Genomic DNA, 14,325 nt, shown 5'->3' on the forward strand with positions numbered 1-14,325 from the left:
GCGCTGTCCACACACGTCAACGCTTATCCGGTCGCGTCGAATCAAATATCATCGTCGTGCGGTGTCGACATGTCTTCGCTAGGAGATTGTGTGACAAGGGGTTCCAAATCGCCAGCGCAGTACCGTGCCGCCACTGCCTGTACGGCGGTCCACTTGACAACCAAGGTCGAGAGAACCCCAAACAAGACGCACGCGCACGGACACGTACTGAAGCCCAGCGACAAGTACGGCAATTGCAAGTCGGTGGCGTGGACTACATGGTGCTCGGTTCAAACGAAGAAAGGTGAGTGAGATCGAAGCTACCCACCGTTCCGGAGTGATGGCCCCAACAAGAAGGAAGGTAGGCTAAAATGGTCAAAATGGACAAGATGGACAAAATGGACAAGACACGAACGGCAAAAGGCAAAAGGCAAAAGGCAAGCCAAGTCATGAAAATAAAAGTGTTACTCAAGGTCAGCGAGTTTCGCAGACGAACCGCGAAGTGCACATTTGGGAAAGTGCTATTGCCAACTGATTTTATCACAGTAACATGATCACAGTGGAGAAGCAGGGTATCGATCCCTGTACCTCTCGCATGCTAAGCGAGCGCTCTACCATTTGAGCTACATCCCCATGACAACACCCTACGTGCTCTACCACCACACAAACACTGCACACACATACACACACACCAATACACCAAAACGGCACGCCCATCTACTGCCGCCACACACACACGCACACGCACACACACACGCATCGCGCATTACACACTCGCCACCTCAACCAAGCGGATCGCCTTCACACGTGACCTCCATATCAGCACCCACCTCCCGCCACCCGACGAACCTATCGTCGCAAAACAAAACAAAGCCTTCCCCAACTGTATCCGAGCAGCCCGTACCTGCCTGCAGTGGCTTCGGAGCTGGGCTCAGCTCAGCTCAGCTCAGCTCAGCTCAGCTGGCTGGCTGGCTGGCTGGCTGGCTGGCTGGCTGGCTCCGAGCGAAGTGTCTCTTCGACCACTCCCGCCCCACTCACTCGAAGCGGACAGCGCATCGACGACTTCTTTGGCTTGCCAAGCACCACCACCAAGCACGCGCTGTCCACACACGTCAACGCTTATCCGGTCGCGTCGAATCAAATATCATCGTCGTGCGGTGTCGACATGTCTTCGCTAGGAGATTGTGTGACAAGGGGTTCCAAATCGCCAGCGCAGTACCGTGCCGCCACTGCCTGTACGGCGGTCCACTTGACAACCAAGGTCGAGAGAACCCCAAACAAGACGCACGCGCACGGACACGTACTGAAGCCCAGCGACAAGTACGGCAATTGCAAGTCGGTGGCGTGGACTACATGGTGCTCGGTTCAAACGAAGAAAGGTGAGTGAGATCGAAGCTACCCACCGTTCCGGAGTGATGGCCCCAACAAGAAGGAAGGTAGGCTAAAATGGTCAAAATGGACAAGATGGACAAAATGGACAAGACACGAACGGCAAAAGGCAAAAGGCAAAAGGCAAGCCAAGTCATGAAAATAAAAGTGTTACTCAAGGTCAGCGAGTTTCGCAGACGAACCGCGAAGTGCACATTTGGGAAAGTGCTATTGCCAACTGATTTTATCACAGTAACATGATCACAGTGGAGAAGCAGGGTATCGATCCCTGTACCTCTCGCATGCTAAGCGAGCGCTCTACCATTTGAGCTACATCCCCATGACAACACCCTACGTGCTCTACCACCACACAAACACTGCACACACATACACACACACCAATACACCAAAACGGCACGCCCATCTACTGCCGCCACACACACACGCACACGCACACACACACGCATCGCGCATTACACACTCGCCACCTCAACCAAGCGGATCGCCTTCACACGTGACCTCCATATCAGCACCCACCTCCCGCCACCCGACGAACCTATCGTCGCAAAACAAAACAAAGCCTTCCCCAACTGTATCCGAGCAGCCCGTACCTGCCTGCAGTGGCTTCGGAGCTGGGCTCAGCTCAGCTCAGCTCAGCTCAGCTCAGCTGGCTGGCTGGCTGGCTGGCTGGCTGGCTGGCTGGCTCCGAGCGAAGTGTCTCTTCGACCACTCCCGCCCCACTCACTCGAAGCGGACAGCGCATCGACGACTTCTTTGGCTTGCCAAGCACCACCACCAAGCACGCGCTGTCCACACACGTCAACGCTTATCCGGTCGCGTCGAATCAAATATCATCGTCGTGCGGTGTCGACATGTCTTCGCTAGGAGATTGTGTGACAAGGGGTTCCAAATCGCCAGCGCAGTACCGTGCCGCCACTGCCTGTACGGCGGTCCACTTGACAACCAAGGTCGAGAGAACCCCAAACAAGACGCACGCGCACGGACACGTACTGAAGCCCAGCGACAAGTACGGCAATTGCAAGTCGGTGGCGTGGACTACATGGTGCTCGGTTCAAACGAAGAAAGGTGAGTGAGATCGAAGCTACCCACCGTTCCGGAGTGATGGCCCCAACAAGAAGGAAGGTAGGCTAAAATGGTCAAAATGGACAAGATGGACAAAATGGACAAGACACGAACGGCAAAAGGCAAAAGGCAAGCCAAGTCATGAAAATAAAAGTGTTACTCAAGGTCAGCGAGTTTCGCAGACGAACCGCGAAGTGCACATTTGGGAAAGTGCTATTGCCAACTGATTTTATCACAGTAACATGATCACAGTGGAGAAGCAGGGTATCGATCCCTGTACCTCTCGCATGCTAAGCGAGCGCTCTACCATTTGAGCTACATCCCCATGACAACACCCTACGTGCTCTACCACCACACAAACACTGCACACACATACACACACACCAATACACCAAAACGGCACGCCCATCTACTGCCGCCACACACACACGCACACGCACACACACACGCATCGCGCATTACACACTCGCCACCTCAACCAAGCGGATCGCCTTCACACGTGACCTCCATATCAGCACCCACCTCCCGCCACCCGACGAACCTATCGTCGCAAAACAAAACAAAGCCTTCCCCAACTGTATCCGAGCAGCCCGTACCTGCCTGCAGTGGCTTCGGAGCTGGGCTCAGCTCAGCTCAGCTCAGCTCAGCTCAGCTCAGCTCAGCTGGCTGGCTGGCTGGCTCCGAGCGAAGTGTCTCTTCGACCACTCCCGCCCCACTCACTCGAAGCGGACAGCGCATCGACGACTTCTTTGGCTTGCCAAGCACCACCACCAAGCACGCGCTGTCCACACACGTCAACGCTTATCCGGTCGCGTCGAATCAAATATCATCGTCGTGCGGTGTCGACATGTCTTCGCTAGGAGATTGTGTGACAAGGGGTTCCAAATCGCCAGCGCAGTACCGTGCCGCCACTGCCTGTACGGCGGTCCACTTGACAACCAAGGTCGAGAGAACCCCAAACAAGACGCACGCGCACGGACACGTACTGAAGCCCAGCGACAAGTACGGCAATTGCAAGTCGGTGGCGTGGACTACATGGTGCTCGGTTCAAACGAAGAAAGGTGAGTGAGATCGAAGCTACCCACCGTTCCGGAGTGATGGCCCCAACAAGAAGGAAGGTAGGCTAAAATGGTCAAAATGGACAAGATGGACAAAATGGACAAGACACGAACGGCAAAAGGCAAAAGGCAAAAGGCAAGCCAATTCATGACAATAAAACACTTCCAGATTCACCGGCGACTGCTTAAGACTCGAGAGGCCTCGAGCGGGAGACGGAGAAACTCAACACTGGGGGGCGTCTGGAAGGACGCGAACCCCCCTGGGATACGATCTTTGGTATTAATCTGAAGAGAAGCGTGCGGAACGACCAACATGGGCAAGGGATGAGGAGAGCGGTCGGCGGAGAAGCTCGGAGAGGAGCGGCATCCAGCTAGGACAGCGGAGGGAGTCAAGCATACGGACGCGGCATCCAGGGAGGAAGGAGAATGGATCAAGGTCGAAAACCACGGGAAGAAGCAGACAGACGGGATGAACAGGAGGGCTACTGGGGCACAAGATGCAGCTCAGGGGAAACCGAAGCAGAGCGAGAGAAAGCTTTTGCCGGTGAAGTACCACACGGCAGCAGGAACAAGGCCGTCAGCATGCTCCCCAGCACGGGGAAGAAAGGAGACGGGGTGCAAGAAGAAGGCAGAGCGGTTTTTCTACAACTACGGGCCTACCTTTCTAACGATACGCCAGCATCTTACGTGTTTCACACGGTCAAGCGGATGCAGGAGGTGACTAAGGAGAAGCGCTTCAAGGAGCACAGGAGTAGTCTGAAGCTAGCTGCACTTAGCGAGGCAGAAGAGCAGCAGCTGCGGACGGAGTGGAAGGATGAACCGGCACAGGGACTGCTGGAGAGATACCAAGGACTGGTGAGCTACTGGGCTGAAGACAGTGCGGAGCACAGGCAGAGGTTCAATTTTTTGATGAAGGAATGGGTGCTGCAGAAGGCGTTAACGCAAGCGGAAATGGAGAGGCGGATCCAGTTCTTCCAGTTCGAAGAGACGCAAGAAGATAAGAAACTGCCAGTAGGAATGGTAGTCGTATAAAGTTGCAGTGAGCAAAGGGATGGCAGTGGGCGGGAACTGGCAGCTGACGGTTGATCAAGAGCGGTTGAATGTCCTGTGCGTGACTCCGTTTCCGAAAGTGACTAAACTGCGGCCAAGGACAGAAGACGAGGACATGGCACTTCTGATGCTACTCAATCATGAGATCGAAGTGCCGCACGTTCCAAGCTTCTTAGGACAGTCAATGACGGCGCGTGAATTAGCGCTATTCTCGAACATATTTTTAGCGATTGAATATCCTGTGTACGCGCACTTGGCACCGGGACAGAGATTTGGCGACAACCTGTCGAAACACGTGCTATTAGCGCAAATCCACTCAGGAGCGGAGGCGGCGATGCCTCAGCGGCAGGAAATCATGGAGTTTAAGGCGACCATGTCGAGAATCTCTCTTGACATGAATTCGAGAGTGTTGAAAGTTACTTTCAAAGGGAGACACACAGCAAGCAAATGGATTGGATGGAAGGTGCCATTTGCCGGGAAAATGCTGACACTGCTGGACTACGAAGCTCAGAGAGAAGAGGCGAAGTTGACGCATGAATTGATCAAACTTGATTATGACTCATTCTCAGTAGCGGTATGCAGAGGAGTAGTATCATCGAAGGAGCTATACTGGATCATCGCAAGCGGAGCTGGGTTGCAAGTGCAAACCATGAGGAATCTGGAGGTCGGTCAACAAGGGATAGATGATCAGCAATGGAATGTCAAGATACGAGCAGTGGCGTGCCCAGAGAAACTAAAGGAGATTGCGTACTTGGCGGTTGATGGCGTTGAGATTGTTGTGCATCACCATGAGGTGCACGTCAACTGGCCTTGCAGGAATTGCTTTTCACCGGACCATCCGACCAAATTTCGCAGGACGAACCAAGGAGAGGTGAAGATCAGGAGGGCTCATCACACATACAGTATCGAAGGACGGCTACCATCGAAGAAGGTATCACTAAACAAAGGATACGATGTGGGGAGCCACCCGACTACTTTGGAACAGCTGAACGTGCTGTTAAGACCTGACATCACCAAGCAAAGCAAAAGGGCGGAGAAAGAAAAGAAGGCGGTGGAGCAGAATGCCAAGGACCCACCTTGTAATGTGGATGTGCCAAAAGAGGAGGGACCAGTGCTACCTGCGGAGTGGCAGCAGCACAAACCATTGCATGGCGAAGACAATAGCAAATGGAGTGCCACAATAGGCGATGGAGGGGCAGGGTCATAGCTGACAAGAAACTAAGCGAGGGGAGGGACACGGAGAGCCATGGCGGCGCAGAAGGGGAGCATCGACGGTCTGGACCGCATACTGTGAAGGCAAGACTGAGGACATGGCTCCGGATATGGAGATGGGTGAGGGGACGGCCGAAGATAATGACTTGGTTGAACCAGAGGAGGATTGCGTTGGGGAACATCTGAAAGAGGGCCCTACAGTGGACGAGCGACCCAGAGAAAGGTCGCCAACGCGGAAATGGGTGATCTCATCGCGACAACTAAGGTACAGCAAAGATGCCAACTCGACTGGAGTAGGCAGTTTAAGATGGAAAGCTAGCGACAAGATCAACCCACAATGAGGTCAAGAGCAAGGGTACAGAGAACTCACCCAAACGCCGGTGGTCAAGCGCCTAGCTTCATTGTCGCCCAAGAGACGTGCGCCAGAGGAATGGGACAGTGAGCGACCGGGGAGAAGCAAGGAGCAGAGAGGCAAATAGCTACAAAATGCTCCAAGACGATGGAAGACCAAGTCGTTATCTCCACGTAGAACGACAATGGCAGACAAAGGGATCAAAGGGAGCCTGCGCCACCAGTTGTTTATGCACCAGTATCTGCATGAGGTGAGCGAAAGGAAGAAGACGGGCGAGGAGTTTAGTGCGATGAAGCCACAAACACACGCGGAATTTCACGAGGTAGCGGAACAGCACACAGAAGTGGGGAAGGCGGTGAAAGCGCGGTGCGGGGGCGACCTGAGCGAGGACGGCAGTGATGACGGAAACGATGACATCAAGGTCATCAAGGTGACACCAGTCACGGATGCAGAGGCACCACTGGAGGAGTGGTTGACGCTCATTGAAGGGCGGATAGTGGATGTGGCAGCCCAGACCAGTGTGGTTGGTTAGCATTCTATGCAGCACTTACGAATTTCAGCGAAGGACTGTTGACACCTGATGCAAAAATTGCGGGGGAGGCCAACAATCTCAAGAAGCAAGTCATCAATGGCATGTTGGCCAACCTGGTGGATGAGAGTGGATTGCATCCAGTGGAATTGATGGTGGAATTGGACGTGATTGGAGCAAAGATCAAGGAGGTGGCCAACTGGGAAGAACAAATTTACGCGTTAGCCAACCACTATGCGAAGCAGCGACAAAAGTCGGTGAAGGTGCTGGTTCCTCTGCACTATTGGGTGCGACCTGCGCACATCAAGGCGATGACAATGCACGCCAGAGAGACGTTGTATGTGTTGCATGTGGAGGCGAACGGCATGGCAAGGACTCAAGTCTATGCTTACCACAACGTGCGTATCTCAACAGACGACTACATTGAATCGGGTACAGTGGAGACAATGGACACCAGAGACGCGATGCAGCTTTTCAGGGCTCTGACCCAGGGCGGAATACTGCCAACGGTGCTAATTTTGCAATGGCTGAACACGGGTAATCATTTCCAAGCAGTAATTTATGACCAGGACAAGTACGCAGCTTACACAAAGCGGACGGACGGAATGGAGAAGACAAGGAACAAGATCTTAGCGAATAGTGGACGCGTCGAGCTGGACGCAGAACCATACGATCACTTGAAGACTACCAAAGCGGCAGTGCGTAAGCTCAAGGGCACCCGCAAAGCCGCCAGAGTGCTGTACAGCAGGACGGCCAGCATGGACAGCAGAGTGGAAAGCAACTCGAGTAGCGAGGCGACGGAAGGCGACCGAGACAGTGAATAGGCCAGAGCTCAAGATTACGTCAGGGGAAGGGAGCGAGCGGCAGTTGAAGACGCGCCCGGAGAAGTGGATACTCAAGCGGACAATGAAAGGAGGACGACAGCTGCCAGCCTGCTGCCACAAAACACGATGGCAGTGGAGAAGGGGCAAGGGCGGAATGAGCTACCCGGCCATGCTGCCCAAGAACATGATGCCGCAAGTTATGGCACGACTACGATGGGGGATCTCATCACAGAAGTTTCCTCACTGGGAGAGAAGGGGAGAGCTGAGGGGCCTACAGGAGATGGAGCACTGGAGGTATGCCAGCACGGTGACAGCAGAGTGTCCAATGACCAGTAACACAGAGATTCACACAAGGAGGAGGCTGTCATACTTTCACAGTCGACAATCTCTTCCTTCTATGGGAGAGTATCGAACGTGGAAACGAGCGAAATGAGGAAAATGGAGTTCAGACGATGCAAAGCGAAGGCAAAGATCTGAAGTCAGCAGAAACAAGAAATCAAACCACTGCTATCAACACAAAATGACAGAACACTGGGCTTAACCACCATCAATGTTCGGGGTTTGGCCACACATATGGCACACCTAGGACGTAAACTGCATGGCACTAAGGAAAAACATGAGCGAGGACAGAGAGACATTGTCTTTCTACAGGAGACGCACCTGCACGAGGAAGAGAATGGAGCAGCGCGGAATCAACACGCAGCCATGTGGGGCTTTAAACACAACAGAGCAAACAACTTCTCTTTCTGGTTGTCAGGGGAGAATAGAAGAGCAGGGGTAGCGATTCTTATCAATCCGTATGGAGAGCTGCAGGAAGCAAAGCCATGGGGAACGGAACACTGGACGGAGCATCTAATAATGATCTCAGGAGATTTAGCGGGGCAGAAGTGCATTTTTGTGAACATATATACGCCATCAGCGGGAGACGTGCGGGTCCAATTCCTACAGCAACTACAAACGATCGAATTTCCGGCCACAACAATGATAGTATGTGGAGGATATTTCAACTGTGTGGGGCAACGAGATGTGGATAGGATAGAGGGAGACAGTAGAGACGATATTGGGGCGAAATAACTAGCATGACCAAATGGCGCCTAGTGGACGCCAGATTCTACAATTTACCAGCGAAGAAAGGAGAGTAGGACATCAAACAATACGCAATTGAGCATCACACTCACACCCACAAAGCGGTAAGTGAAGTTATAGGGTCCTCACGACTGGACAAATGATATGTAAGGGCTGAGATCAAGAGACTGGTGAGGGGAGTGACAGCGGAAGAATTACCCTGCGGAGTAGACCACAGAGCCGTCTTGATGGAGTTGCATCAACCACAAGGAGCCATCAGGCTGAAGAAACGGTCGAAGATTTACCCTCCGCCGGCCTATGTGCAGATGACGATGACCAGCATGATTAGGAGGAGGTTAGAAGAGCACAGGATGGAGCAGGATCAAGTTGCGGTGCTGGAGACAGGGGACAATTGGGACAATTTCAAGAGGGCGATCAAGACAGAGATGACAGAACTCAAGAAACAAGCGCGGAAGCGCATGAGTGACAGCTTTAGACAACGCATCCGGAGGATCAAGAACAGGCTGGGGCGATGCCACCCAGCACAGCCGGAGACGGAGACGGAAAGGAAGGAACTGCTGGGGCAACTGCAGAAGGAGCAGGATGGGAAGAGGACGCTGAGGCGAAGAGTTTTGATAGCCAGGAATGCCTGGACATCAAAATGTAACACACGGCACTTCTTCCAGAGAATATGCACTAAATACGGAGACAACGTCATACCCACGCTGATCCCCAAGCAGGGTGTCACCCATCGCAAGCAACAGGTCAAAGCGGACATTTTAGCAGATTACTGGGAGCCGATTCTAAGTGGGGCAGCAGTGGAACAGGTCTCTATCGAGGAATATGTGGACAACATTGTGAGCAACTGGGAGACGGAGGATCTCACGGACATTGATGAAGAAATTACCGAAGGAGAGATCGAGCGAGCGATACACAAAAGCAAAAGAGGCAAGGCCTGTGGGCCGGATGACCTGGGGACAAGGACAACAGTGAGTCGGTGGTGCCGATCTTAACGAGGATACTGAATGGCTGCATGGAAACCGGATTGACCCCGTCCACATCTGTGGAAGCCTTCATTTTCAGCATCAGCAAATGAGGAGACAAAAGCAACCCATTGAACTATCGGCCCATATCGCTACTGAACTCGGACTACAAAATATTTACTAGGATCCTTGCGTGGCGAGTACGGCGGCACATCACGAAATTGGTGCACAGGACACAACGCGGGTTCATTCCAGGTAGAAAAATTCGTGAAGCGATTGACATGCATGAAGCGGCCAATGCTGCATGTAGAGAGGGGCGAGAGTTGACGGAGGCGCAGGTGCTGTTGCTCGACTTCGTGAAAGCCTACGATTCGCTTGATAGGGCGTTTTTGATGGAGGAAGGGGCTGCCACCTAGGTTTTGCGCAATAGTGGCGGCAATTCACGCCAACACCACAGTCAGGTTTATGGCGAATGGGGAGTTTTCGAGGGCGGTCAAGGTGACAAAAGGCATACGGCAGGGTTGCCCACTTGCTCCGCTGCTATTTATTCTGGCGGTTGACCTGCTCTACGATGAAATAAAAGAGTGACGGCAGACTCAGAGGTATTGCACTAGTCAGCGGTAGTGACGCGAGGCCTTTGCAAGTGTTTGGGTACGCCGATGATACGGCCATTTACATTGCACATCGAGCTATGCAAGAAGCAGAAATACAGACCATAGCACGTTTCTCGGCATGTTCGGTATTACAACTCAGTAGTGGTAGGAGACAGCACCTTAATTTTAAGGCTGATGGAGACGCGGAAAAAGCCGACATCGAAGAACCTGATACACTGGCACAAGCGAACAAGGCGTCTCGCGGATGAGTGCGCGATGGGTAGCTGGCAGCACAACTATCGCGCACACAACAATATGGCGAATTGGTTGGCCAACCAGGCCATGGATCGAGGAGCCAGGACGATGAACGCTCGAGAACCAAACGGTGAGATGTTGCCGCTACTGACAGGGGTGACGGAGTGTAGCGGGGCTACACATTCGGTTCACCTCCTACCTTAGTGCAACATGCACTAAGGCACACATTCAGGTGACCACCACAGGGTGGTCCACATTCATAGCAAAAGGCATATGACTGGTAGAAAGTAACACCTTTCTACCAATGAGAGTCATTCAATAGATAGGGGTTCTGCCAGCCATCCAATGGCAGAACCTCTCATTAGAAATATCAGTTTTAGGAGGAAACCCCATTTACAATCAATACAGTTCTCATTTACCACCAAAGCTTTCGTTTGGTTCGTTTATCTAGGTTTAAGTATACTTGTGGATACAAGTATACTGAACTTAAGTAAATTACTCCTACGCTTCCTCCTACACGTGCGCACACGTGTAAGCTTAAGTAGTGGGTCTAAGCAGACCCATTACACGGAGAGAGCAGACAACGATGCCAAACAATGGACAGACAGAAGGAGATGCTAGAAGGAAGTTAGGAAGTGGGTGGTGGCGGAGGAAGAGAAGCGCGCGACCACCCAGTACTGGATCAGGCACCAAGTCGATCTGGAGTGGTGATTAGCGTTCAAGACCCAGGTCTTGTAACACAATACACATCACCCGTTGAAAATAAAAGTGTTACTCAAGGTCAGCGAGTTTCGCAAATGAACCGCGAAGTGCACATTTGGGAAAGTGCTGTTGCCAAGTGATTTTATCACGGTAACATGATCACAGTGGAGAAACAGGGTATCGATCCCTGTATCCCGTATTGCGACTTAGATCTTTAATTCGATGGTCCTTTATTCCTCTCGGCTCGATTTTGGGTAAAGAAGCACTCGTTCCAGTCCGCTCAGCTACTCTCGGGTCTCTGGTATTGCGTACATAAAAGATGAGTACACCACCTACATATAAAGTTTAAGATACAACTTACCTTCGAGTCTCTTGAATTTCTTAGCAGCACTCTGACTGCGGGTGAGCGCTGACACGCTTGGTTGAGGTGCTTCGTCCACGACCGTTTGTGGGTCTCGCTTCGAGAGTCACGCACTTTAATGCCTTTGCATCGTTTCTTGTACTTCGAGAAGTTTGTGCGCGATGCCACACTTCTCGCTGTTTAGCGTCGCGTCGCTGCCGTACGGAGCCTTGGTCATGTTGGAGAGCGATGGGAGGCGGACAATTGTCGCGCTTGTATTAGCTATTTTTTTATATGACATGTGTGTAGCTGATTGGTTAAACTATTTTTGCATGGGTTGTTTTGGCGTTGCGCTGGTGAAAGAAGTAGCGCTACAAAAACAATGAAGACTTGGCCACAGTGCCACCGCCATATGGCTGTTCGACAATTTCAACTCGCCCCAGACTGTTCACAGTCTCACGAGACTCATACAGTCTCGTGATACTGAGACAGAATGCGTATCCTTCGTCTTTCTCAAAATGTCGAATGAAAATTTTAAATTATTTTAGAGTTTTAACTCTAAAACAAATGTCAGAGAACAAAGTAAAATCTTTTTAAAGTGCTCTGCTAAGTGCGATCATGGAGACAGCGATATACACATTGTCAAGTTCCGAATCAGCCATGGAGGACGTGGGGCTCGACCGCAAGTTGGTGATCATCGGTCCCACGGACGTGGGCAAGACGTCCATCACCATGCGCTACTGCCACGGCAGCTTCTCCACGCCCACGTCGGCGACCATCGGAGCCTCGTTCCTGCAGAAGCGCGTGATCGTCGGAGACGACGCCGGTGCCCGGAGGAAACTGACGCTGCAGATCTGGGACACGGCCGGGCAGGAACGCTTCCGCTCCATGGCGCCCATGTACTATCGCAATGCGAAGGCGGCCATCCTGGTCTTCGACCTGCAGAGCGAGGCCAGCTTCGATAAGATCAAGGAGTGGCTGCAAGGTGCGACGACTGGCTTCTCCTGCTCACGTCGGTAGAATCAGGGACACACGGACTTTTATCCTTACTTTTTGCTCTTTTGCTATGGTGGTAGACCTCCAGCACCACGTGGGCGACGATATAGTGTTAGCGGTCGTGGGCAATAAAAGCGACGTGCCGTCCGACTTCGACTTCGCCAAGGCGCAGCAGTTCGCGGATGAGATCGGCGCGCTGGTGTTTCGTACGAGTGCCAAGTCGGGTGAAGGAGTGCAGGCGCTATTCGAGAGTCTGGCAGTGCAGCTGCTCAAGAAGCACGACCAAGAGCAGCGGACACGAGGCCGCGACGGATCCAGAGCAGGCAGTGCGGCAGGCGCAGGCTCATACGGCTACGGAGGCCAAAGCCCTGTCATTCTGAGCCAAGCCAGCGCCTCTGGGGGCAAGTCGTCCAAAGGCGGCTGCTGTTAGTTCGTCTACAGGTCAGCATAACGCACGCGTATAGAACGACAGGCAAGGAGGAGGGCAAAGGAGCAGCGTAGCACAGAGGAGGAAGCGAGAGAAAGCAGGAGAGAGAAAGAAGGGTATCATGCCGTCGCGAGGAAGCGTTTTGACGCCATGGATGCTAGCTAAGGATGTTTTTATTCACAGGAAACAAGTCACGTTTCGGCTCGTCGTGTGCATCGTTTCTTGTGGCGTCGCCGAGGGCAAGATGGACATCAAACTGAAATGAGATTCCTGTACAGGCATGCGGGTTGACACTACCGCAGACGGACTCCAACAAAGACCAGCATTTAAAACACCAACTGGGGCGCATGACGAACACGAGCTCATTCATTTCCGTTGTAAGTTCTTCATTTAGTCGTCGGCTTCCTTGCTAGCTCCGTCGCCCGGACGCAAACACGAGCAAATCCGCAGGCACGAGGACCATGGACGGATGTCCTCTTGGCGCCTACCAACGTCCCGCTAGCTACGCCACCTTCACGCGTACCTTGCTTGCCGTCGGAAAACTGGCTTACTGCTGGCTCGAGTTGGCGAGCAATGTGTTGATCTTGTCGATCTTGGTGGCGAGCGACAGGTCGATGAAGTAGTTGCCGATCTGCACCTTGAGGCCGCCCAGGATCTCGGGGTCCACGACCGTCTCCAGCAGCAGCTTCTCGTTCTTCTCCACGCGAGCGGCGAGAGCCTTCTTGACCTGGTCCAGCTGGGCCTTGGTCAGCGCGTCAGCCGACGTGACCTTGGCCTGCACCTCGCCGCGGTAAGCACCCATGAGCTTCTTGTAGGTGGAAATGACACCCTTGACGTCCGGCAGACGGCCGTTCTCGGCGAGCACCTCGAAGAGGCCAGCCACCGGCTTGGAGAACTTGGCCTTCTCCATGACCTTGGAGATGTCCTCCTTCTTGGAGGCACGGGCGATCGTGGGGTCGTGCAGGAACGAGGCGAAGTTGGGCTCCTTGGCGATGGTCTCCTCGATGGTCAGGAGCTCCTTCTCGACAGCCTCCAGCTGGTTCTGCTTGGCCGCCACACTGTACAGGGCGTTGGCGTAGCGGGCGTGCAGGCCGAAGAGCTGCAGCTTAGGCTGCGTCATCTGGCCGAAACTGCCGATCTCCTCCACCTCCTTCGTGGACGAGGCGGCCGCCGCCATGCCGCGCGCCATGGTGGGGGCCACCGCGGCCTTGCGCACTGAGTTCTTGATCGTCGAGGACAGCATGCTGGCAGGAGCACAGAACAGCAGAGTCAGTCGACTGCAGATTTCGCACACAGCGCCCCACGCGCCACAGTGAGCGCAACGCGGGGGAGCGCATGTTTCTGGTGGGAACACCCGGGGCGGGCCGCCAAGAGCCCGAGATCGCACGCGCACTCACCTTCCGTTCCTGCTAAAAGTGGTCTTTGGGGCGAGGGGGCCGATGTGGGGCTTGGAGCCACACACATAGCATGGTACAATGTACCAAAACTCTGCCAACCAGATCATCGGAA

General features: G+C 53.3%; 3 protein-coding genes across 3 annotated transcripts; 2 read left to right on the forward strand and 1 right to left on the reverse strand.

Annotated features, from left to right (window-relative positions):
* Positions 1-3,914: 3,914 nt before the first annotated feature.
* KRP23_3931 (uncharacterized protein) lies at positions 3,915-4,520 on the forward strand (the record flags this gene model as incomplete). Its single annotated transcript, XM_067888847.1, has 1 exon — positions 3,915-4,520. One exon carries the CDS (start codon positions 3,915-3,917, stop codon positions 4,518-4,520), a length of 606 nt encoding a protein of 201 aa, XP_067748049.1.
* Positions 4,521-12,053: 7,533 nt separating this feature from the next.
* KRP23_3932 (Ras-related protein Rab-21) lies at positions 12,054-13,081 on the forward strand (the record flags this gene model as incomplete). Its single annotated transcript, XM_067888848.1, has 4 exons — positions 12,054-12,378; positions 12,470-12,715; positions 12,854-12,932; positions 13,000-13,081. 4 exons carry the CDS (start codon positions 12,054-12,056, stop codon positions 13,079-13,081), a joined length of 732 nt encoding a protein of 243 aa, XP_067748050.1.
* Positions 13,082-13,363: 282 nt separating this feature from the next.
* Positions 13,364-14,320, reverse strand: KRP23_3933 (ATP synthase subunit O, mitochondrial; the record flags this gene model as incomplete). Its single annotated transcript, XM_067888849.1, has 2 exons — positions 13,364-14,060; positions 14,214-14,320. The coding sequence occupies 2 exons, from the start codon at positions 14,318-14,320 to the stop codon at positions 13,364-13,366; spliced, it is 804 nt and encodes a 267-aa protein (XP_067748051.1).
* Between the last annotated feature and the right edge of the window lie 5 nt (positions 14,321-14,325).

The sequence above is a fragment of the Phytophthora ramorum genome (genome assembly GCF_020800215.1).
Source record: "Phytophthora ramorum isolate Pr-102 chromosome Unknown Phyram_PR-102_s0003, whole genome shotgun sequence".
Lineage (NCBI taxonomy): Eukaryota > Oomycota > Peronosporomycetes > Peronosporales > Peronosporaceae > Phytophthora > Phytophthora ramorum.